General features: G+C 39.5%; 1 protein-coding gene across 20 annotated transcripts in view; it reads right to left on the bottom strand.

Moving 5' to 3' along the window:
- Nucleotides 1-234: 234 nt before the first annotated feature.
- Nucleotides 235-26,907, bottom strand: part of Mlip (muscular LMNA interacting protein) — a 304,318-nt gene continuing 277,645 nt past the window's right edge. For 18 of the 20 annotated variants that reach the window (XM_008836436.1, XM_029565153.1, XM_029565150.1 and 15 more), the window contains 2 exons: nucleotides 11,081-11,134; nucleotides 235-515 (listed from right to left, as the gene is read on the bottom strand). In XM_008836436.1, the coding sequence (XP_008834658.1) occupies nucleotides 513-515; nucleotides 11,081-11,134 (57 nt within the window). In that variant the 3' untranslated portion in view covers nucleotides 235-512. The remainder of the gene's footprint in view (nucleotides 516-11,080; nucleotides 11,135-26,907) is intronic. The other 2 variants (XM_029565164.1, XM_008836499.1) reach the window with 1 other exon arrangement.

Below are 26,907 nucleotides of genomic sequence, written 5' to 3' on the forward strand. Positions count from 1 at the left end.
GAGCATGCCTTTTCTTGTGTGCAGTTTTCATAACGGACCCTTAAAAGTCAGCATCCTCTGAAAGCAGGCAGAGATAGAGACTCCTTCAGAAATGCGCTCTTTTTTTTTTTTAATATGTAGAACATGAAGAAAGCTAAAACTTGATTCAGTTAGTAATGTAGGCATTAAATAAAACTAGCATTGAAAAAATAGCCACAGCCATTCTTGTACATACCTATAATTCTTTATTTGGCTGCTGAGTACAGGGGAATGTTAGTATTGCTGACAGCACAACAGGAGGCATTAAAGGCTTGAACAGTTGTGTGAGAAGCTATTGGTAAATCACTCCGGTTCTGAGTTTAGTAGAGCACTGTGATGCTGTGGCCTCAACAATTCTTTTTAGCTGCTTCTGCTACATTGCAGTTCATACACGAAGCAATCATAAGGAGAGCAAAATGAGTCAAATCTAGCAAAAGTAAGCACCGGCATTCCAAAGTCTTCAGTAGCCTGTCTTCACTTCTGCGCCAGCTTCGTCACTGCAAAATAAGACAATAGGTTGGTGAAGATGAGGACACGTAGAAAAACACAGGTGACAATCACGTGAACGTGGAGGGCTCAGCAGATCGCTCTGGTCTCCCAGCAATTGCTTTGCGGGGCTGGTAAGTCTAGGAGCGGCACTTGTGCAACCCACCCACAGCCCCTCCCTTCCGTGTCTTGATTGTTGCTTTTTAGTTCCCATAGCATTGAGTGCATCATTCCCTAAAATAACATCTAAAGCAAGAAGGTAAAGTGAACCTTTACCTTCTTCACTTAAAGTCCAGCTTTATAAAATGCACCATCGCATACAGCAGAGTCTCTTGCTTCTTCTTTCTATATTGATTTTCTTGGCTTCATAATGTTACTGTGTAGTAGAGGAGTGAGTCTAATGATTTCTCTGTTTGCTCACTTTCTGTCTGTTCCTAATTGATATAGGGAGACTTTCTGGAACAGATACGATAAGATAAACTTAACTAAATTAAGATGGGTATTTGCAGCTATGAAGGCAAAGTGGACCAAAGAAAACATAAAACAGATGAAACGGGAAGAGAAATGTACTTCTAAAACATTCATCACAGAGCACTGTGTACCATGACGGCAGGAGAAATGAGCAGAGCTTTCTGTTTCCAGGTGCTAACTCATGGCTGCGTATGTAACATTCCTACCTGGCTAATGGAGAATAAAGGGTACTGGTTGCTTTTTCATAAGCAACTCTTTCTGCTTTGCCTTAGGCCAGTTCATGGGGCCAGTTCTGAGAGACATGTGGCCTGGAAGGGGAATGGCCTATGTACAAGGATTAAGAGAGGCTGAAAGGAGATCTAGTAGGGTGTGGCCGACCCGCTCATCAGCATTGGGAAGTATCCGCAGATCTTCTACACCACTTAGAACAGACTGTATTCATTAGACTAGAGGACAGTTAGAGGGCAAAGGTCCTAACATCACTGGGTTAGCTCCTTGCTGCATGGCCTGCTCTCTCCACAGCCAACCATTATTTATGAAATGCGTGAACTGAGCTTTCAATGTCTGAGGTTCTTTGAATCTTGAGATCTAATGAGGGAAGGAAATGACCAAATTATAGCTCCTTCATTTTTCTAACAATTACAAACGACTCTGAATTTTATTTTCCTGAAGTGCCAACATATAATAAATATTATAAATGATTTTTAAAAATCATCATTTGACTATCATTTATTAGATGTTATGACTTTTCTATGCTAAATACTGCTTATACATCAGTTCAGACCTTCAAACCATAACACTTTGAACCCATTTTACAGAGAGTAAAATTAAGGTCCAAGAGCATTAAGTATCACACGCAAGGCCACGGTATTCCACATTCAATCTTGGTTTGATCAGTGTTTTCTCTTTTTTGTTTTCATGAGTTATTCTGCCACAGCCACAGCAGAGCAAATACTGATTTTGGCTTATGGGGTGGTAAAAGCTCTATCATCAGAGGGTGTGCGTGCGTGTCCGCGTGTGCGTGTTTACATTAAAGAAAATACAATCTACTCCATGCTCCCTCTCTTCCCCCTTCAAATCCCACATGCTTTAGCATTATGAATTACTAACTCAGGTGGATATAGATGAGCAGCTCGCCCTCACTCTCCGCACCCTTTCTCAACACTTTCTGATCTCAGTGGGAGGAGGAAACCATGTTTGGCACCACAATTCAGCATCTTGCTGGCAAAGCTATAGGCACACTACCATTCTAGATATATCCTGAAGCTCTGACTTTCCTATGCCAACCTCAGTAGAGTTAAAGAACTAAATTACAGGGAGGGCAAAGTAAGGACTTGAGAAAGATGAAGACATTAAATAAATCAATAAAACATCCTTATCTCTGAACTGGAACTCTGGCAGCTAAGGCCTGGTATTTCATTGACAACTGAACTTGGCAACTCATTTGGGTTTTAATAAAATGTAAGAAAGAACTTAAGACACTCTGAAAAGTCATAATTCTGAAGAGAATCAAACTCCAATTCTTTTTCTCTAAACTAACTTTGGTTAATAAGTGAATGCAGCCCTGTAAAACTTTAAGCCAATATTAAAGAATGCATTTTTTTATTGAGCTCGTGTCTAACACTCAAGTACATGATGCTAAATCACAAGTTATCTGCTTTTCTGGAGTCCCTGGCGTACCTCAAGTCCCAACTTTGTTCCAAGAGGTGTTATCCAGGAACACTGAGAGACCCAAAAGGGAACTGATAGGTCTTTGCCTCTGCCACACATGCCATATCTGTTTCACGTGGGCCATGGGGAAAAACACCATGGAATGGAACCACAGAGAGGCGGGCTTTATTGTCCCCATGTTATGATGAGGGATCACGGGGCCCTAACAGCAGAGCCAAATTCAAACCTAGCATCATTTGCTAATAAAAAATCTGTCATTTCCTACATCTTCCCACTGCTCCGTAAGTACTTGGAAAGCATATTTTAAAAGAATGTGCTGTGCAAATTGGTTTTCATTCTCTTTTAATGCAAAGGCGAACATACACACATTTTCCTGCAAAATGAAAGGCGACCTGAGTATTTTCATGCAAACGTGAAACCAGAGTTCACATATCCAGAACCCACGCCACTTCTAAGAAATGCATGCATACTAATAATAAATCATTTTCTTCCATAAGATTATAAGAATATCTTGCATAGGTATAAAACTATAATAAACACGAGACCTATCATCATAATTTATTATCCTTAAGGCAAAAACTCTAAAGATTCTCTATTTAAGGTTCTGTAAAGGAAGCACGGGAGAGAATGCAGGTGTATAATGGACTAGAAGTGCTGTGCTGGATAGCTTTAGTGTCAACTTGACACACCTGGGTTGAGGGAGCCTCAGTCGGGGAATTGCCTCTATTGGACTGGCCTGTGGCCATGTCTGAAGGGCATCTTCTTGATGAGTGATGTGGGAGGGCCCAGCCCACTGTGGGTGGTGCTACCCCTGGGCAGGTGGGCCTGTGTTGCATAAGAAAGCAGGCTGAGCAGGAGCCCAGGGAGCAAGCCAGTAAGCAGCATTCCTCCATGGCCTGTGCTCCAGCTCCTGCTTCCAGGTTCCTGCCCTGAGTTCCTTACCTTGGGCTCCCTGATGAACTGCATGCAACCTGGGAGATGTAAGACAAATAAACCCTTTCCTCCCCAAGTTGGTACTGGTCAGAGTGTTTTGTCACAGTAATGAAGAAACAAACTAAGACAAGCGCAGTGTTGCATCTGGGTTCAAAACCTCCTGGTAGCTAAAAGATCTGAATTTCAACAGCTATTAACCCTGACCTTTCTGCTTTCTTTGTTGTTTTTGAAATTAGTCCATGCCAGAACAGAGGCGTCCTGAAAATTTGCAGGACTGGTACTGCAGGTCTGTATCTGGTAATCCCAGCTACCTTTCTAGTGCCTGATAGCCGCTCAACTTTACAACTCACTGCAATGCAAAGTTTAAATTTAATCTGTTGAGAAACTTTGAAGAAAGACCCCCAAATTGTCAGACTCCTTCTCTCCTATAGTAAAGTCAACTAAAGTCTTGGAAGAGAAAAACATGTGAGACCTGTTTCTTTTTACTAGCTAGCTGAGAGATTCTCTCAAGATTTCAGTTCTCAGGTTTTCTAACCAAATCTGTAAACAAATAGACATTTAAAATACAAGCTTCACGCTCCTCACTAACTATAGGAGAAACAGATTTCCTTCTCTTTGTTCTTGGGGCATGTGCTTTAGGAAGCTTGTTGGGAGTGCTTCTGGGAACCAGACGTGGGTTTGTGAGACACCAGAAAATCTTTGTCAAAGCTTCAACAATCTCTTGAGTGTAACATCCAAGGAACTTGACATCTCTATCTTGCAGATCCCAGAGAAGGTAACACCACACCTTCTCTAGGCACCTGGTTCTGTGTTCTCTCTCTCTCGTTCTCTCCCTCTCTCCCTCTCTCCCTCCCTCCCCCTCCCCTCACTCCCTCCTTTCTTTCTCCTCCTTTCCTATCCATACATTTCCATTTTAACCTAACTAGCAAGCCAGAACTATCCGATATGTATGGCAGAACCTTAAGAGGACGTGGTCTCCGATCATGAAGATCACTACTCTTTGAGTTTGCTGTTCTGTTGGGTACTGCCGAACATGATGAATGTCCACAGATCTCATAAAACTTCCCTTGTCCACGTTCTATTTTTTCTTATGGACCTGTCCTGGAACTCACTATATAGACCAGGCTGGCCTTGAACTCACAGAGATCCTCCTGCCTCTGCCTCTCAAGTGCTGGGATTAAAGCCGTGTGCAACCACGCCCGGCTGTTTATTTCTCTTTTACTCAAAACCAGACACCAATTCCCCAGCTAAGGAAGGATGAGGGGTGTATAGGTATACACGAAAGACTATGTCTCTTTGGCTTTCTGGTGAGAATTCCCCTGGATTTGCCTGAGATGCACATTACATTCTGCTGAGTCACTGCAGTTACATACTGAAAACATTTCCCCTTGCCTGCTTGCTTGTTTTAGAAGAGGACATGTGGGTCTGCAGAAAGTCTTCTAAAAAGCGTATTTCACCAACACAGACTAGGAGCTTAAAACGGGAAGAAAATGGCAACATTTTGATGAGTCAACTGCTGCTAAACCTGGGGATAATAAAGGCCTTCTAGATGCCTGGGCCAGGTGGAGCGTATTCCCTGCATGTGCTGGGCAGATTTGTTTTTGTCAGACAAATTGACTCTGGTTCTCTAGCAAGCTACCAAAGGAGAGGAACCTTCTTTAAATCATCAGGTAATAATTCAGGTTTCAAACTTGTCCCTGAAATTGCAAGGAATTTATCAGCAATGCAAGATTTTTCAAAGCTTGATTTTGAGAAATAGTAGTTTGGAGAAATTATCTGAAGAAAAGAAACTGGCCTGTTCCTCTTAATAATTTTACTTTTACCATAGGATCAAACCAGGAAGTGAGAGTGACTTCCAGAAATTACTTATTTCCCTATTCTGTGTTCATCTAGAGAAAACGGGCAGAGGGATAAAGGGCTTATTTTATAAGACATGAATGAACCTTAGGCACCAATAGAAGCTATAACAGTCACAATAAAATTAACACAAAAGTTTGTGTGTCACAAACAGCAAATCAAAGCTATTTTGCTATCAGAAATTTAATCTTGGTGACTGGAGATATGGGTCAGCTGCTAAGAGTACTGACTCCTCTTGTAGAGGACCTGGGTTCAGTTCCCAGAACCCTCATGGTGGCGAACAACCATCTATAATTCCAGTTACAGGGGATCCAATAACCTTCTGTGGCCTTCATGGGTACTTAACCACATGGGCACAAACATGCAGGCAAAACATTCAAAACATCAAATAAAAATCAGTAATTAAAAAAATTAACTGAAACCCTTTAAATATTCATCAACACCTGCAAAGGACAAGGAACAAGAAAGCAGGAAGGGGCCTGGGGTGTAGGAAGGGGCCTGGGATGTGGGCTGGCAGTAGGGTACAAGGCCATAAATTCAATCCCCAGCACCACACACACACACACACACACACACACACACACAATCGTGAAAGTGGAGAATTTGCACTGCAAATTCTATGAGCAGCTAGTGAATAGTTGACTGTTGTATTAATGAGAAGTAAGTCAAATGTATCTAACCTTGTTCTAGAAATAAACTGAAATAAGCTGGAGACTGCATCCTGGGACACCATGCAGCAGGAAAGCAAGTTTGCGAACATGTGGCTCGGCACTGTGGTGGTCACAATCCTGTGACTTAGAGTAGTTTGTGGATCAGAGACTCTACATCGTGCGCTGAATTCACAAGACATGATAAACACAAGCAGAAATATCTGTTGCTAGTAAAATACAAGTTTCTTCTGTATAACTCCACATGGAAATTATTTATGTCAAGCAGGAAGTATGTGCTCCCATGAAGTGTTAGATAATCAGCTATTTGGGGATTATACTACCAGTGTGAGCAACGGAAAGCCACAAAACTGACCCTTCTTGAAAACTGTTCAGCCCACTGACACATGGTCAAATAGATTATTTAGGGAGCTCATCTGGTTATAAGGACTCATTCATGGTTGTAATTGTGGTTGTGATTGTGGTTGTGTGTGTGTGTGAGAGAGAGAGATTACAATAAGACATTGTGCCAAATGCTCTATGTCCCTGACATATACCAAGTGCTATGTCCAGGTCAAACAATTTCCAAATTTTGTGTGGAGTCTCAAGAAAAAGAGAAAATGGAAGCTGGAGAGATAGCTCAGTGGTTAAGAGCACTGACTGTTCTCACAGAGGACCCAGATTCTATTCCCAGCAACCATATCATGGCTAACAACTGTCTGTAATGGGTGCACTTACACACAGACAGGCGACATGCTCATACACATAATATAAAAATAATACTGTTTAAAAAAAAAGAAAAAGAAAAAATGATGCATTTTACTAGGAAAATTATAATGAACTTCACTATAAAGCAGATCTCTCAAAATCAATCTACCACAAGTTGATGTACATGACCCAAGTCTTTAGTAGCTGACAGCATGCAGTAAGATAGTTTTTCTAGTGGTCCTTTGGCATTTATGTTTGTGTGTTCAAAATTAAATTGCTGATTTGATTGACATTCTTAGACTGCTGGTGAAGGAGCTAAAATGGAGGTGATGTACACTTGAAGCACTTAGGGAGACTCGGGTCACAGCCGGCCAAGGCCCTTGAAGAGCAGAGATTCTCCATTCTACTCGTCTGGGGTTGCATAAGGCGAGGCATAACGGCTCCAAAAGTCACTGCAGGTGATTCTGACGTTTAGCCAGCATTGACAAGCTGGCTAAAGTGCAGCTGTTCTTTTAGACCAGTTCCTTTAAAGTGAACATTACAGATCATGCGAAATAAAAGCAATAGGTAAGTCAAATTAGTTCAGTTTGAAATCTGTTTGTATTTAAAGATGTTATTGAGTTCATTTTAAAAGATATTTGGCTAGAAATAACATGATTGGATCCAAGAGATGAAAATGTGGTCGATTGCAAAGCAAATCACTTCCTTTAGAAAATGAAACAGAAGCCAAGACCTTGTCCATAATTCCTTATTTCTATTTGGCAGGTAACTAGACAGCTTTGAGCTTTAGGGCAAATGATCATAAGACCAGTATTGCTTTAGAAAAACAGATTTCTTATGGCTTTTTTTCCTTTTTGACACAGGGTCTCCCTGTAGCCCCAGCTGATCTGGAACTCGCTATGTAGACCAAACTGGCCTGGATTCCACAAATTTGCCTTCATCCCTAGTGCTGGGATTAAGTCTGGACTTCTCTGGTCATTTTTTATATATAAATACATAGCAAAGCAAAGGTTTGGAGAAAATATGTGGGTTAAGAAGTTGTAGACGGTTGTTAAATTGCTCCAAATGTGCCAGCATCACTAATGACATTAAAATCAAAGCAGAAAACAGCCAGTGCTTATTGTTTATTCCCTTCAGTACCAGCCATTTCTAGTTCATAAATCCTTAAATTTAGCTCCTTTTATGACATTTTCCACATATTACAAATCTAGCTCAAAACTGTTTTTAACTCTTGCCTGAATTTTAAGTTTTATCTATAGTTTTGATACTTTTTTCTAATAACAATGAAATGTTTTGCCTGCCCTATTTTATTTGGCAACACAGCAGTTCCGATTACTTAAAACTGCGGAGTTCCCAAATCTGTGTCTCCATCTGAAAGCAATGCTTGTGCTGCTTAAACATCTGACTTCACCTTCTATATAAACACTGTTAGTGATCAGAACTGTAAATTTAATAAACTTATTGGGTTTGAAATAAAGGTAATATTTGATCATTATTTTTTATGTTCATCAGAAAAAAAACCTAATTTTTATTTAATCATTCTCTTATTTTGGTGCATCTATGTCGATCTAAATTTTTACTTTCATACAATTTGCCACCATTATACTGAAAAGGCTAACAGGTTTGACAAATTTAATATACTTACCATGTAAAAGGGAGTTTATTATCCAATAAAAATATTACCATGACAGTAGATAAATGTACAACACACTGAAAAACAATAGATTAAAAAATAAAGATTTTTAACTTTCCCCAAAGTTCATTACTATTTTACAAAGTTATGTAGGAGATAGAAAGAGCTAGAAAATATAGACATGTACTTAGATAATGACAGAGAAAGACAGGAAACAACCTTTCTCTAAATTAAGATTTTTAGAATGGGGAGGGGGAGGGGAGGGATTGAGGCAGGGTCTCCTTATAGGCCCAGATGGCCTGGAACTCACTGTGTAGACCTGGCTGGCCTGGATCTCACAGAGATCTGCCTGCCTCTGCCTCCAGAGTACTGGGATAAAAGGTGTGTGCCACCACACCCAGCTTTAAATGAAGATTTTTAAATTTAAACGCTGCACCTGGACAGAGAGGAAGAGCATGCTGAGGCCAGGTGCTAGGCAGCCATTTGAGAGGGAATCCCTGATTGCCTCACCTTCCCAGCTGTCTTCTCATGATAGACTGATTCTCTACAACCTTGCTTGCCTCATTGTAAAACCAGAATAATAAAGGTACTTAAGAATATTTTGTGAAGATTAAAATAAAGTGTGTGACTTTCTTACCAACATACAATAAGCATTCAATAACTGCCAAGTATAAGAATTTGGATGCCAGAGCACAGAGACAGATTCTGAAGCATACCCTGGTAGGCCGAATTGCTTTCCTCTTTTAGGACAGCAGTGTCCTCCCTCTGCTAAAGGCCATATGTCACTGTGCCTATACTTAAAGAACTAACAATCCTATCTTCAGGGTAGCATTTTAACGATAGCTGGAAATGTGTCTAAAGACACTGATATACACCAATTTATAATATACTTTTGTTTTAGACTAGTGTCATAGCAGAGAACCTCCCTGATTTTGTAAGACAAAAGCTTTAAATGTTGCCAGAATAGGGGGCTGGGCATGCAGCTTAGTGATAGAGCATTTGCCTAGCATGGACAAGGCCCTAGGTTCAACTATGGATACCACCACCAATCTCAACAGTAATTGATAATAATAAATAGTGAAAATAAAAAATAATAAGTTTAGCTAGTAATGGTGACACACTCCTATAATATCAATGGAAGCAGATGTGCTAGAGTCATACTCATATTTGGATACATAGAGTTCAAAGCCAGTCTGGGTTACATGAGATCTTATCTCAAAAAAAAAGAAAAAGAAAAAGAAACAAAAGAACATGATCCATGATCAAAATATATGAATTTTCTTTTCTAATATTTATTTTTATGTGTATGTGTGTATTGCCTGCATGTAGGCAAGTGCACCCATGTCCCCGCAGAGGTCAGAAGAGGCTGTCGGATCCCCTGGAACTGGAGTTAAGGACAGTTGTTAGCTGCCATGTGGGTGCTGGGATTTGAACCCGGGTCTTCTGCAAGAACAGCCAGTGTTCTTAACCACTGAGCCATCTCTCAAACCCCATGAATTGTCTTTTAATTATTAGATAATATTCCAGATTTCAAGGTCATCCCTAAAATTGTAGAAATAGGTATGTCAGTGCATGAAAAGTGAATAGTATGTCCTAAGCTGTGAAAATATGACTTGGGGACTGCAAGTTTTACTGGGGATTTTGTTATTTCTATTTCTCTGTTTTAGAGGTTTTCCTCCTGTACCTTATCTGTGAGAGAATCTGAAATGATTGTGTAGGCTCCCCACTGCTTTCTGAAAGGCAAGGCCTCTAAAATTCACACTTTGGGGCTCAGTAGGTAAGGAACTTGCTCCCAAGCCTGAAGACTTGAGTTTAGTCTCTGGGACCCACACGATAGAAGGAAAGAACCAAATCCTACAAGTTGTCCTCTGAGCTCCAAATGCATACTGTGGCATGAATGTACACACACACGCACACACACACACACACATACACATACACACACACATACACACACAGAATAAATAAATAAATGCAAATTTTCTCAGATTTTTCTACCGTATTTGAAAGGATGTACAAAAGAAAAACGTTGTTCAAATATCCGTTCTCTTGAGGAACACAAAATTAAATCACAGAATTTCTTGCAGAAATATTTTCTTTGTATGCTCTAGCATTTGTAAAAATAGGAGGGGTTTAAAAATTAGCCTTCATTTATCTGCTCAAAATATGAATGTGACTGAGCATTTGCATGAAATCGCAAGGCTGTGATTATGCTTTTCTCTGTAGCGACCTGCCCAGCTGTGGAACCCGACGGTGGAGGTGGGAGGTGCCTGGGAATGGAGAAGGGCTCTGAGATACTTATATATGGTGACCATGCCCCAAACATCGCATGTGTCAGAGCACAGCCAAAGAAACCCTAGACTGTATGCAATGACGTTACACATGAACCTGAAATAAAAACCTAAAGGCAGCTGGGATAGAGGGCGCTGCTTGTCCAGGTGCTCTGTGCACAAGGAATTCTAGTGCCTCCTTTCACAAGCAGCAAGAAGACACTAAGTATCAGGTACGCCTGAATACTGCTTACATCCAGGAACTCCTCATTCTTTTTTTTTTTAAGTCATGATTTTGTTACTATTGAAAGAACTAAGATTGGCTTATTTCTACAACCAATATGACATGGAAATTGGTAAGCACATCTCTAACCATCTTACGTTACCTCTTTAGAATCAAGAGTTTCATGTTCAGGAATTGCCACCATGGGATGACCAAGCTTCACAGAAAAGATGTCCAGCATGTGATCGGGAGTCGAGGTGAGGAGAAACAGATATTTAGATGTCATTTCAACTGACAATTAGATGACATATCATTATATTACTGCAGGTAGTAGTAGATTCTACTAAGTGTAAATATTAAGATTTGATTGTCTTTACAAAAACTTGGAAGATCTTTTGGCCTATGGTGAGTACTTTGCACATAAAACCACATCTTATTTTTTTGTGTGTCACAAAAGCTCTATCAGGCATTAGCAATACAGCAAGAACTGCCATTAATTATTTGTTGAACTAATGATCAAAACATACTTATAGATTTAACAGAAAGGAAGTGAAATGTTTCAGTTCTTACATGCTAGCCTCTGATAATAAAGTTTAAAATCAAAAGCTAAGCTCATGTTCAAATTCACAATAAATGTGATGTATTATAGATGCATGTAGAGAGACTATGTATTTCCTGGGGCTATAAAATATTACACATTATTATAAGCATTAATATACCAGAATAATAACACAGAAACTTCATAATACTGCAATCTTCCCAGATGATATTATTATAATGTAAGAAGAACACAGTGAGAATTTAACAGGAGGCTCTTTCCCTATGGGGTAATTGTTGTTACTCCATGAGTCTCTTGATAGCACACAGACACTTAATCCCAGTAAGGCTGAAGAAAGTCAGCAACAGTCAGAAAAGTAAAGACTGAGACACAGACTTTGTAATGAGATTCAGTCCCCTAACTCCTTGCTTCTGTTAAGGCACATTCTCACTCTGTAGCCTAGGATGCTCTATAATTCACTATGAAGCTCAGAGTAGCCTTGAACTCACGTCAAAGACTCAGCCTCCCAAATGTTGTGCTTCCAGGCGTGAGCGACCGCTCCCAGTTTCATTCATCCCTCTTTTATATTACCTCTATTGCTCCAACTTTAAGGTGATCACAAGAAAAGTTTCACCAGGGCCATTTCTCTTTCTGCCAGAGGTAAATACAGGTCACAGAAGTTACTGAACCTCCTCATTCTCAACACAGTCATGAGAGGGGGTAAACAATGGGACAGAGGCTGGCTCCCAGTTCTCCAGAGCATGTTCAAAGGAGCCAAGGACTCAGACTTAGCCCTGCAGGCTGCCAGAGAGGCTCAGGAGGCCTCCTGGCACTTTGTCAGCCCCCACCTGCTTTTATTTAAAGTTATAGGTTCTCCAAATCCCAGCCCTTAAATTGTTCCCAACTATGGATCTTCTGCTCATCCCACATCAGGACTTTTACTCAGCCCCATAACTACAAGGAGACCAGTGCTTTAAACAGAAGTGAAGCCAACCGGTGCTCTCCACAACGCTCCACAAAGTAACTCAAAGCATCTCCTTCTACAGGTTCTGGAGGTTTCCGAGACACTAGGCTTTGCTAGAGTATCAGTCCTGTACTGCTCAAACTTCAAACCTGGACTTGACAGAATCTTTAATACACACAGACATTGGTACGGTATTTATATGAATCACCAGAGTTTGTATAACGTCAGACTTTCATTCTTGTAATTTCCTAATATATAAGAGAATCATCCTGAATTTTTAAAGTTTGGTAATGCTCTACAAAATTTAATTGAGATTGGGAACTGAGTCATGACATGGTGCCTACATTTATATGCTGTTCCTTCTTTTCAGCATAGGTATTTATTCATTTTAATCGTTTTCATCATCACTTCAAATTTCAAAAGCTTTTTGCCGATTCCTTAATCAACAGAAGGGAATGGAAAATGCCTGATCTTAGATAATTATTAAACCCCGAATTACCTCTGTTTGGCTTCGGAATGCTTTTTCTTTTTAGGATCTTTTAATACAGTAAATTTGCTTTTTTCATTTTCTTTTAACCAACTGAAATGCATTGTTAATGTCTTGCAACAGTTGCGAGTTTAGTTATAATTTATTACATACTTATGTAATATTTATGTGTGTTTGTTCATTTGGGGTTTTGCTCTTTTTCTCTGTTTGTTTGGAATTTTCTTCTTCTTTCTTTCCATTTATTTAGAAGAGTCTCCTCACTATATAGCTCAGGTTTTCCTCCAACCTGATTCTCCTGTTTCAGCCCCCCAAGTGTGAGGCTCACATGTCCATGTCACCACATTAGACTGTTCATTTAGTTCTCACTTATGTCTAACCTTGCTTTGCAGACAAAGAAACTAACACTCTAAGAGAGAGAATAATTTCTTTAAGGCCCAGAAATAGTAGCAAAGAGCAGAGACTGGAGTTTGGGTGGCAGACTGTTCAGAGCCTGAGCAAGAGAAGGAACAGTGAGGGTATCTATCTGTTCAGGAGCTGAAGCTCTGTGAGCAAAGGGGGGGCCGGTGCTGACATTCCTGCTTCAGCACAAGTCACTGTAAAGACATGCAACATGTTAATGGAGGACTGAGAATGATTAGAGAGGTGAAGAGGGAGAAGGCAGGAGGGAGGAAGGAAGGAGAAATGAAAGACAGGAAGGAAAGAGGGAATTTTAAATGAAAATATTGTCTAGGGAAAGAGTAGAATTGTCTAGGGGGGATATGCCGACCTCCTACTTTCTAGGATGACTTAAGGAGCAGTGAGCAGCTGCGCTGACTGAGAATGATAGGCCAATACACATTAGGAAGAAATAACGTCAAACACTGAATCCTCTGCTGAATTGGAGATTTTTCTAATGTGTGAAAAACAGAGATGTGATGTGGGAGAGCAATAAAACACAGTATAGAAATCCTGCCACGGACATATTGGAGATAATATAACAAAAAGACTAAAGTAAGTTTTACGTAGTTGAACAGCTTGCTACAGAGAGGGAGAGTGGATCTGGAGGGACAAAGGCTCGCTCAAGCCTGCTTACATGGTAGTAAGTGCTCTGGAAACAAATTAACTTTTGGTCTCAAAAATATACCTGAAGAGTTACTGTTATCACAGCTCCATACAGAATATTACATGCATCTGGTAGTCATATAGTCACAGGGAATGAGAGAAAGCACACTTCCATCTGGGGTGGAAACCTCAGTCCTGGATTGTGCGCAGCAGGAGAACTAAACCCCGCCCACTATCAGAAACTAAAGCTTGAGGAAGCAAGAAGTTTTAACTCTTGCAGGAAGTTTTAACATCCTAACAGCAGCTGCTGAAGGCAGTCTGTTCAATCTACCTCCTTGACATTGCTTTTTGTTTAACCACATCCCCTATAAACCTCCTTAACTATAGTAACCCATACCTGCTTCTGTGTCTACAATTGAACTACTTACGGTAGAATGGGACCTTTACAAAAAACATCTGTAAAAGTAGCCATGGAAATCCCTGCAGCAAAATCTAGGTAAAGTATTTTTTCATTAGTATAACATAGTTATTAATGAGACTACAAGTCACTGGAATTTCTTAATTGTGTGTTTGTCTTTTAAGATTTTTGATCCAGCATGGGACCCACCTAGCACAGAGTAGATGTGAGTATGAATGAATAAAGCAAATAAAAAATGAATTAAATGTTTAGCCACAAAGTATACTCTCATTTCCAGACTAAAGAATTCCAAATTCATGAACAATTAGGAATTGTTTGCTGCATTCCTAAATGTAGCAATTCTTAAATGTATGCTATGAGATCTCACACACTAGAAAACTTCAAGATAACCACCACTCAGGTAAATTCTATTTGATCCTCAAACTTCTTTGGATTTCTGAAGACTTTATTTGTCAGAATTTAATTCCACAGATTCCACCTTCAGGTCCTATTTCCAGTTTCTCTTGAACTGTTCAAAGGTCTAGACATGAGGTTTATAATCTTCTGGTCCTGTGAGAAGAAACTGAAGATCTCCATGGCAACAGTCCCTGCACTCCTACTCAGGAGGCCAAGGGTCAGAGGCTGTCTGTCACCATACTTAAACGTACATATTTGGTTTGTTTCTCCCATTCTGGAGATCTGCCTTGCCAAACCAATCATCTGGAGCTTTCAAATGAAAGTTCATTCCTTTGGAGTTTCCTGTTCTGAACCACAACTGAGGTAAAATTATAGCCATAGGGGAGTAAATAAAAATTCCCAGGACAAAAACCCAGGATCCTTAATATCAGTCCTTATTTCTCCCAGTTTTCCCTTGTATGAGCTTTTCAAAAACACTGTCAAGTTTCACAGAACTCTGCTGTGTGTAGTGTTATCTGCTTCACTGTTGACATGTAAACACACATCGATTGATACATATGTTCACTGTTTCATGAACCCACAGAAGTCATCAATGCTGGTAATCAGTTTTTTTTAATTAATTAATTTTTAAAAAAATTTTATGTGTATGTGTGTATTGCCTGCATGTAGGTAAGTGCACCCGTGTCATGCAATGCCAGAGGAGGTCAGAAGAGGCTGTCAGATCCCCTGGGACTGGAGTTACGGACAGTTGTTAGCTGCCATATGGGTGCTGGGATTCGAACCCAAGTCTTTTGCAAGAACCACCAGTGTTCTTAACCGCTGAGCCATCTCTCCAGCCCCGGTAATCAGTTTTATTATACTATAATCTAAATTCGTGGAATACCAGTAAAAAGACAAGCAAGTTTTCTGCTTTGGTCTTGTAATAGATTGAAAACCTCCAGCAAGTATACTAGTTATATCCTTTGCCGTCCCTGTTCCATGCTATCGGTTAAGGCTCAGGACAGGCTAGGATTTCTTCCTCTGAAGACAAGGCTCTAAGGACAGCTCATGCACAATAGAAAGTCTCTTCTCACACTATATTCAGCATGTTTAAAAATATACACCATTTCCTTTTATTTACTCACATTTTACTTTGAAAGCCTTTTTCCTCAACTAGAAAATCTCTTTCCTGGGGATTAGCCGCACCATTCAGTTTATTTCAGTGCTGAGTTCCCAGGTTGTAAAGAAAATGCAGCAAAATAATCTATATTCAGGATTCAAAGATTGCAGAAATTGGAACTGGATTTACAAGGAAGCATTTCTGCTGTTCTCCTTGTCTGTCCTTTAAGGGCACAATTAGTTGCTTAATACCGCACACAAAATATCATTGCCATTTGTTTTCAATATCCCACTGGTCTACTACAATAATAAAACAAATATCTCTTTCTTCACAAAGATGATTCTTGTGAATTACCTTCCTGCTCTTCTTTATGTGATGCAAGCATTGCCTTTTTATTCGAACGTGGCATAAGAGAAAGTAAATGGGTCTATATTAAAGGTCTCAGATATGTTTTTCAAGTTCAGCTATTGGCTCCCTTGCTAAATCTAGGTCTCCTTCATTGACAGCAAGTTACCTGCAAATTGTAGGAAACTGATTCCAGAGCCCAGCGTTGTGCCAACACTTTGTAAAACTGAGGGGTTTACAGATTTATAAGACTATTTTGGAGGAAGAATCTGTATCAGTAATGGAGTCAGGCCCTCCCCCATTACTTTTCAGAGACCCATCTTGGATTTCACTCAGACCTCTCCTAAGACCCCATTCCCAGCAGCATCACTACGGACGGACAGGGAGTGCTGACTGAGGAGTGAGAGTGTGTACGAATGGATAGCAGATGAGCTAAGGACAATGTGTCTACCAGAACTCCAGAACTGCCCAAAATATGGTTCCTACCAGCCTCTTCTTGCCATTGGGTCTTCATTCCTGTATCCCTACATCTCTGTAGTTGTTTCAAACCATACTTCCAAAACATGTAAGATCATGCTAACACTTTACCAAGTTGTAGGTACCTTTGAACTGTTAGGACAGCCATGGTACTCCTTGCCCCTCTGTTCTTTTCCTTAACTGTGTTTTGCTACCAGTCACTGTAACTTGGCCTTAGTATGTGCTAGTCTTGAAGAATTTGCATCTCTGACCACATTGCCTGCATGTATGTAAGTACACCTGTGTCATGCAGTGCCCTTCGAGGTCAGAAGAGGGCGTCAGATCCCCTAGAACTGGAGTTACAGATGGTTATTAGCCACCATGTGGGTGCTGAGAACGAAACCTGGGTCCTCTGCAAGAGCAACCAGTGTTTGTAACCACTGGGCCATCTCTCCAATCCCATGATTACTAAGAAATTTATAGGAAAAACTCCACACTATTTTTAGGTTTCAAAAGTTTTTAAAGGTCAGATATATAAACTTAAAATTGAAATATTCAGGGATGAGGATATAGCTCAGTTGGTATAATGTTTGCCTAAGATGGGTGAGACCCTGGACCCAATACCAGTAACATTTAAACGAAGCATGGTGGTGCAGGCCAGTAATCCCAGTGCTCAGGAGGTGGAGAGAGGACAAAAGATCAGTAGTACAAGTTCATTCTCATTCTTGACTACACAGTGAAGCAGCCTGAGCTCACGATCTCCTATCTCAAAAGAAATATATTTAAAATTCACATTTGTCTAAGATCAATTAGAATTTTATAACCATAAATATAAGGCAAAAAAGAGCTGTTTTGTAACTTTCTTGCATCAAGTTCTTAAATAAGGAAAGAAATACATACTGGAGGTTACTGAAAGAAATACAGGAAGCACGGGTAGTAAGATGGTCTGACTGCACTGCCACCATATAAACAGAAACACGCAAACAAGACAAAAGATGAGCTACAATGGAGAGGCAAGAAATTATGCCCTAAACATCTAGAACTTGACACTGTGGGCATGATGAGGGTGACAGAGGGGCCCAGTGATTTATCTCACCAAAAGAAGACACCAGTATGGAGGTATATGAAAACGAATGTGAATTCTAAACCAGGGGTGATCCTAAGAGCAAATTTCAAAGAATAAATTTTAAACTTAACTCTCCAGTAAGAAAGTGTAAAGAGATACATAGCATTTATGGAAAATGGAAAATGTTACAATAGAATTAAAGTCACGTAATGAAATAATACGATATATTAGGAGAGATTTCTTCAGATAACAAAAGCCAAGATCACATTGCAGGGTGCAGCAGAGTGGTAGAGCACGTGCTTAGCACGCACATTCGATCTCCAGTGAACGGAGGGAAGGGATAGTAGGAGGGAAAGGAAAAATCAAGGCCATAAAAAAGGTGGCCAGTAAGAGATACATAAACAAAAGTCATGGGAATTGGAAAAGGAGCAAAATAATTTTTTCTCCAGTACACATTAAAGTAAGAATTGAATAATAGACTCATTATCTTGAAAAACTGAATTCAAGAAAAATATAAAGGATTGTAAAAATTATATAGTGGTTTTAAAACACGAGAAAAGAAGATATGACTTGCATAAACATACATTCCTAAACAATCATTTTCCAGGTTTAAATTTTTATACTGTTTGGCTTCCAGTGGAGCTAATAAACATTTCAGACCTGAGGACCAAGCCACACTTTCATTTTCTGTTCTCCCAGAAGTTTTCCATTTGATTTAAAGAACAGTGGAAAATTTCACCCCGAAATTCAAAGTAAGATGCTCCTTCCCTGTATAAATACAACATGGCAAACATAGCTTCTATTGCATTGAGTTGGTCATATAACAGCATGAATTAAAGCGACAAGACAAAGAGGGGTTTTCATGGACAAGAAGTAGGGGAAAATTTCATATGGTTCCACCTAACATTTGATCTTTAAAATAAATATAGCCAATGTCTCAAAAGTTAACAAGGTGTTTATAATTTAAAGACTCTATTTGTCAGGATAAAATGCCTCCATGGTGTTTTCACAGCATTGAGGTATCCTGGATAAGAAGAGTTTCCCACGCTCCCCAAACTGCCCCCACCAACACAGACTGACTGCCCAGGGGAACTCCCTCAACTGGTGTGAGCTCAATGTTGCTTCTCACGCCCCAGAGCCCTGTACTCCCGCATCAAACCCAAGCTAACCTCTGCAGGTTCGCTCTTTGTCCTGCCAAGGTAGGGTCCCGTCCCCTGCTTGCAGGATGCAGGTCTGAACATTTACTGAGTAAATAACAAATCTCTGCACCCTGTCCAGGCCCTATTATTCAAGACCCTGCTCTAAGATACCATGAGCATTATGGCAGGAGCATGCCATGAAATGTAAGCACATTTTTCCTTAGTGTTTCCTTCTGAACGAGGCACAGCTGCTGGCAGTTTAATGTCTCTATGACTATAAAGCACAAACATAGTCAATAAATTCCAAGGGGGCGCAGAGGGTTATTTTATAAGAGCTTTAAAATATCATCTTTCTTAAAGTAGACTTTGCCTCAATAAAAATGCACTCCTGTCCACCTCCAACCATACATCTATTTCCAGTTAGAAAATTCTCGGTATTTAAAATGCCACAGTGAAATATTTCAGCTAGACACTATTTATTCAGTGCCACACAATGAGTGAGCTCAACAGCAGGTCTTTTAGTCATCGAGATTAAAGCAAAAAGAGAAATATGAGTAAGAAATAGATTGTTCATAGCTTCCTGGGAGAAATTTAAGATCAACTGCTTTGTAATAAAGAATTATCTCAGAACGATGACTGCCAGTTAGACACAACACACCCATTTCACATGCCTACTTCTCATTAAGGCATCTATGCAATACTCTCTGCCCTTCGGTTAAGGATCTAACTATAAGGTCTGGAGCGACGGCTCAACAGTTAAGAGCACTTGCTTGTTTTTGCATAGGATAGGACACAGATCCAACACCCACATGACAGCTCCTTCTGTAACTCCAGTTCCAGGCGATCTTACGCCCTCTTCTGGTCTCCGTGGGAATTGCATGCATGTGGTCCACTCACATTCATGCAGGCATAATACTCATACACATAAAATAAAAATAAATCAATCAAAATGTTTTAAAAGAACCTAATTAAATAGTTGTGATACTTCGGTTGCACAACTTGAACTTCAATTGCTTCTCTTAAAATACCTGCTCACTGACATTCATTTTTAATGTTAAAAGTTCAACTAATTTGACTTTAGTCAGTTGAACAGAATGTTCTTAATACACATCTTATAAGAGTCCATTCATTTTGAAAACAATTTAGCATCAGCAAACACTGCCTGCTCTGGTTTCCTGAAAAGGCTCTGAACATTAAAAACCCATTTTTGAGTCTGATAACATTTCCTATTCCACCCACCTCAAAGATTTTCTCTGCTAAAGCATCCTGCTAGTCATCCAATTCCCATTACCTCCAAAAAATTGTCAGAAAAGTTTTCAAATTGAGAGTGAGGCTGTTTATCTCTATGTTGATCAAAAATAAATTACCTTGGTTTATTCATAGAGACAGATTTCTACTTGTGTATACAGTCAGGATGTGGGAAGCACGATTAATGAGGTAGGTAGAGGCCTTTTTGCCTCCAAGTTTCAAAACGACCTTTTTCAGAAAAGCCACTGCCAGAGTATATTATTTAGGTTTTATGTTTTCTTTCTTTTTTTATCTCACTTTGCAAGTTAGTCTTGAGCTCTCAAGCAATCCCCCACAAGTGCTGCACTGTGGGACGCATACATTTCTATCAGAATGTTAGATGTTTACCTCACCACTAACCTTTAGCCCTGTGGGTATCAAAAAAAAAAAAAAAAAAAAACCTGTTGGAGTCTGGAGATAAAGCACAGCAGGTATTGTGGGGTTCATGATAACCCCAGGCCTTGTCCATAACTCCTGTGGTGGTGGCTTCTGTGTCTGACACTCTGTCCCTGGTGCTCTCTGCACCAGGAAGGAGATGATAGCCTCAGGCTGAGCTCCAGGCCTGGGTTAAATGTTTGTGGGATCAGGCAGAAGCCTGGGACCTGCTTCATTGACTAGATTTGTGGCTAGAATGTCTTAAGGAAAACTGATCCAGCACCCGTTTTAAAGCTGTCCTGTAGAACATTATACAAATTATCTACATGTTTCTGGTCTGTTTCTTCATGTATAGAGGGAACAAAACCTACTTCAATATTGTTTTGAAATTTAAATAAAACACTATATTATCTGGGGTTTATTTTTAGGTTTTGTTTTTTAAATATTTAAATTTTTAAATATGAGTTTCATTCTTACCAAATTTCAACCAACCTGCCTCTAAGATACCTAGGGTACTGAAACGCTGTCTCCCCTCTGCTGGGAAACGGCTATTATCGGTGATACTTTATTCCCCAGACTCTCCTCCCTAGTTCAAATAGCCCAGGATGCCCCACGCCCTTCTAGCAATCTGACCTCTCTCTAATTTCACCAGATTATTCTAGATCCAGTTGTCTCTTCCATTCTCTGGCCTGCTATTATTTTCTTAGGTTTGCTCTTCCTTCCTTCCTTCTTCCTTCCTTCCTTCCTTCCTTCCTTCCTTTCTTTCTTTCCCCCCTCAACCAGCTCCCACTCACTGGAATCCCAGCAGAGCCCAGGCTTTGCTTCTTTCCTATCTCAGATCAGGGTCCATCCCAACCTAGTGGGCCCTGATTCATCAAAAGATGTTGGGCCAACTGCCAGGACATCTGCACGACAATTGTCCTGATAGTTTTTCTTATTTAATTTTTTTTTTCCTACATAGAAACAAATATATAGTTAAGGCCTTCTGCACCTCTGTGTGCTCCCCCAGCATGGTCAGCACTGATCAGTCAAAGAGTGTGCCTAATGAAGATTCAACAAATCTGTATGAAACAAATATATAATTGTGTTATGTCTATTTCTGGACTCTGGGGCCCCTAGACTTTGGATTGGAACAAAATAGACGCAGTCCGTTTGTTCTTTGGGGAGATTTTGTGACCTTGTGCAAAATCTTTTCAGGGGTTCATCTTCTCATTTTGAAGCTCTGTGGGGCTATGGCCAGCTTACCTCAAAGGACTGCTATTTTTTCTGAAGGAACACTTTAGGAAAGCCTCTTCTCAACTTCAGATCTAAATCTTTACAGCTTACATTAGAAAGACAGATTGCTATTTTAAAGCCTCCCAACGCCTTTGAAGGCCTTTGAACCACTAGTAGGTGAAGGTGAGGGCTGCTGCAGGGTTCCAAGCTCAGGCTCAGTCAGCTTCCCCTTCCCCTTCAGTTGACCGATCATCTGTGTTAAAATAGCAGAGGAAACCTTAGAAAGGACATCTCCTTTCAGAAGAGCTCCTAAAACATTAGTCCATGCATGGGGCGTGCGGGTGCCAGCCTTTAATCCCAGTATTCTAGGGGCAAAGGCAGGTGGATCTGAGATGGAGGCCAGCCTGGTCTATCTACATAATGAGTTCCAGGCCTACAAGGAGATGCTGTCTCAAAAAAACAAACAAACAAAAATTAGCTTATGCTTCCTATGTAATATGCCTATAACGTTAAGATTATGGTTCATGTGCAGGAATTCTAATGGAGTCCAGAAACTGTTTTTCTGACTTTCCAAGTAACTGTGACATGGTCATCTCAGTTGAAGTTTGGGGTAGAATTCCAAAACCAAGCCCAAACTCCACAATTACAGCTCCCCAAACAAAAAGCCCAGGTGAGAAGGAGGCAAAGAACACTTACGCAGATTAAATTACATGCACACAAAATACTAAGGGACTGCTGAAAGTGCACAGACAAATAGTAAAATCCGGGGACTGGAAGATGATGGCCCAGCAGTTAAGTGCACAGGCTGCTCTTGCAGAGGACCCAGGTTCAGTTCCCAGCACCAACATAGTGACTAACAACCATCTATACCTCCAGTTCCAAGGGACCTGACCTCCAAGGGCACAGCATACATGTGGTGCATTTATATTATGCAAGCAGAAAACTCATACACATAGAATGAAAATAAATTGTTTTTAAAATAAAATAAAATTCAGATACTTAGGATAGACATCTAGGACCAGAAAAACGGAGATAAAAATGAGAAAAGGATACACATGTGAATAAGAGGGGAAGAATTACAGTACATATGTTGTAAGGAAGGCAAAAGTCATTTCAGATAAAAACGAAGACCTTCCGCCTCCCCCCAGCTATACTGATGGGTAGATTATTCATTTTAGCACCAAAATTTTATTAATAAAGTTAGATACTGAAAAATGTATTAAATTCAGTACTGAAGTTCGAAAGTACATTTATTTATCACTTGATATGGGCAACAATCCTAGGTATTTAATTTTTGTCCCAAGGGGTTGAATCACTTTTACAAACTCTAACCCTAGCCCTAACCCTAACCAAACAGACAGGACCAGAAAAGAAACTCTCGACAGCACATCATAGTAAAAAAAAACACTAAATGTACAGAACAAACAGACAATACTGAAAGCTGAAAAAGAAAAACAAGACACATATAAAGTAAAACCCATTAAGATTATAGCTGACTTTTCAGTGCAAACTATGAAAGCCAGAACAGCCTGGACCAAAGTATTCCCAGTTCTAAATGACCACAGAAGCCAACCCAGATTACTTTACCCAGCCAAAATATCTATTATAGTCGAAGGGGAAAGAAAAATCTTCCATGACATAAATAGGCTGAAGGAATTCATGTCCACCAAACCAGACCTTCAGAGAGTTCTGGGAGCAATACAAAGAGCTGAAGAAAGGAATGACTATACCCAAAGGGTTGCAGAAAGTATAATCATGGAAATGTATAGCTACACCAAGAATGTGAACAGAAATAAAAATGACAGCACTCAATACACATCTTTCATTAATAACTCTAAATATTAATGGACTGACCTTCCCAGTCAAAGGACACAGACTAGGTGAATGGATTAAGAAACAAAACATATCTTCTTGTTGTCTGTAAGAAACTCATCTCACTTTCAAGGACAGACACTATCTCAAAGTGAAAGGATGGAAAAATATATACCAAGAGAATGGTACTAAAAAAAACAGCAGGTGTTGCAATTCTAATATCTGACAAAATAGACTTTAAACTAAAACTAATTAGATGAGACAAAAAGGGCCACTTCATTCTGATCAAAGGAACAATAAACCATGAACATATATTCACCAAACCCTGGTGCACCCAACTTTATAAAAACAGTATTATAGGACTTTAAGACCCAGATTAATCCCAACTCATTTATAGCAGGGGACTTCAATACCCCACTGTCACCAGGCAGAGAGTTAACAGAGACATCTGAATTAAACAATACCATATATCAAATGGACCTAACAGACATCTACTGAGTATTCTACCCAACCACCAAAAACATACTTTCTATTCAGCACCCCATGGAACCTTCTCCAAAATCGACCATACACTGGGGCACAAAACAAACCTCAACAAATACAAGAAGATTGAAATAATTCCATGCATTCTATCAGACCAAAATGCAATAAAGCTTGAAATCAACACCAGAAGAAACGCTAGTAATCACATGAACACATGGAAATTAAACAACACACTCTTGAATGATGAATGGGTCAAAGGAGAAATTAAGAAAGAAATAAAAGTATTCCTGTAACTAAATGAAAAGGACAATACAACACAACAAAAACTCTGGGACACACTGAAAGCAGTCCTTAGAGTTTTTGTTGTGTTGTATTGTCCTTTTCATTTAGTTACAGGAATTAAATTAACACTGCAACTCAACACACTTTAAAAGCAACAGCAAACAAAACCCAAACCCTGCAGACAAGAAGAAATAACAAAAATCAGGGCAGAAATCAATGAAATTGAATCAAAGAAAACAATACAAAGAATCAATAATACCAAGAGCTGGTTCTTTGAAAAGATAAACAAGATTGACAGACCAGTAGCCCAGTTAACCACAAGAAAGAAAGAGCACCTCCAAATCAACAAAATCAGAGTTTAAAGGGGAAACATCACAACAGACATCAGAAAGATACAGAACATTATAAGGGAAGGGAATACTTTAAAAACCTATATGCTACTAAATTTGAAAACCTAAAAGAAATGGACAGATATATAAAGGCATGGGAACCTCAAAAACTAAACCAAGAAGAGACTAACAGCTTCAATAGACCCATCACAAAAAGAAATTGAAACAGTAATACAAAACCTCCCAATTAAAAAAAAAGCCCAGGACCAGATGGGTTTACCGCAGAATTCTATCAGATGTTTAAAGAAGATCTACATCCAATACTACTTAATTTATTCAAAAAGATAGAAATGGAGGGAGAACTTCAAATTCCTTCTATGAAGCCAGCATCGCTCTCATACCAAAGCAAGGTAAATATACAACTAAAAAAGAAAACTATAGACCCACATGCTTCATGAACATAGATGCAAAAATTCTCAACAAGATACTTGCAAACCGCATACAGACACACATCAAAAAGATCATCCACCATGATCAAGTCAGCTTTATCCCAGAGATGCAGGGATGGTTCAAAATACGTAAGTCAATAAACGTCATAAATCATATAAATGGACTCAAAGAGAAGAACCATAAAGTCATCTCAATAGATGCAGAGAAGGCCTTTGACAAAATTCAACATTCATTTATGTTCAAAGTCCTAGAGGGAATTGATAAGGAGGGAACATAACTGAACATAATTAAAGCCATATATAACAAACCCACAGCCAACATCATTCTAAGTGGAGAAAAACTGGAAGCATTCCCATTGAAATCAGGAACCAGACAAGGCTGTCCACTATCTCCACTTCTCTTTAACATAGTGCTTGAAACTCTTGCAAGAGCAATAAGACAAGAGCAGGAAATTAAAGGAGTAATAATTGGAAAAGAAGAGATCAAATTATCCTTTTTTTTTTGCAGGTGATATATCTATGAGATGCTAAACTTCCACCAGAAAACTCCTAAAAATTGTTAACACATTCAGTAAAGTGGCAGGTTAAAAATTAACCTATAAAAGTCTGTAGCCTTTCTATATACCAATAACAAACAATCAGGGAAAGAACACATGGAAACAATCCCCCTCACAATAGCTGCAAATAAAATAAAATATCTCAGAATAAACCTTACCAAAGACATTAAAGAGCCCTACAATGAATATTTTAAAGCTCTAAAGAAAGAGATTGAGGAAGACATCAGAAGATGGGAGGACCTCCCGTGCTCATGGATTGTAAGAATTAATATTCTGAAAGTGACCATCCTACCAAAAGCCATTTATAGATTCAATGCAATGCCATTCAAAATCCCTATGACATTTTTCACAGAATTGGAAAAAACTATCCTAAGATTCGTATGGAAGCACAAGAGACCCCGGATAGCCAAAACAACCCTGAGCACTAAGAGCAATGCTGGGGGGATTACTGTACCAGAGTTTAAGCTGTACTACAGAGCTATAGTCATAAAAACAACATGGCACTTGCACAAAAAATAGACCCATAGAACAATGGAACAAGATTGAAGTCCCAAATGTGAGTACATGCAATTTTAGCCACCTAATATTTGACAAAGGGGCCAAGAACATTCACTGGAGGAAAGACAGCATGTTCAGCAAATGGTGCTGGCAAAACTGGATCTCCACCTGTAGAAGAATGAAACTAAACCCCTATCTTTCACATTGCACAAAAGTCAATTCCAAGTGGTTCAAAGACCACTGAATTCTGAAACTGTTAGAAGAATACATTGGCAAAAACCTACAAGATATAGGTGTAGGAAAGGATTTTCTAAACCAGACATCAACTGCTAAGGAAACAAGGTTGGGAATCAACAAACGGGACCTCATTAAACTAAAAAGCTTTTATACATCAAAGGAGGCAACCAGGAAAGTGAAGAGAAAACCTACAGAATGGTTGAAAAACTTTCACCAGAGACACATCTGACAGAGCTTTAACATCCAGAATATATAACGAACTCAGAAAACAGAGAATCAAGACAGGAAGTAATCTAATCAAAAGATGGGCTAAGGAGCTGAACAGAAAGTTCTGAAAAGAAGTTAAGATGGCTAAGAAGCATCTTAAAAAATGTTCAACATCACTAGCAATTAGGAAAATGCAAATTAAAACCACTTTAAGACTTCATCTTACCCCAGTCAGACTGGCTAAGATCAAGAGAACAAATGATACCAAATATTGGAGAGGATGTGGGGAAATGGGAACACTTATCCACTG

The sequence above is a fragment of the Nannospalax galili genome, unplaced genomic scaffold, assembly GCF_000622305.1.
Source record: "Nannospalax galili isolate Female #2095 unplaced genomic scaffold, S.galili_v1.0 scaffold930, whole genome shotgun sequence".
Classification (NCBI taxonomy): Eukaryota; Metazoa; Chordata; class Mammalia; order Rodentia; family Spalacidae; genus Nannospalax; species Nannospalax galili.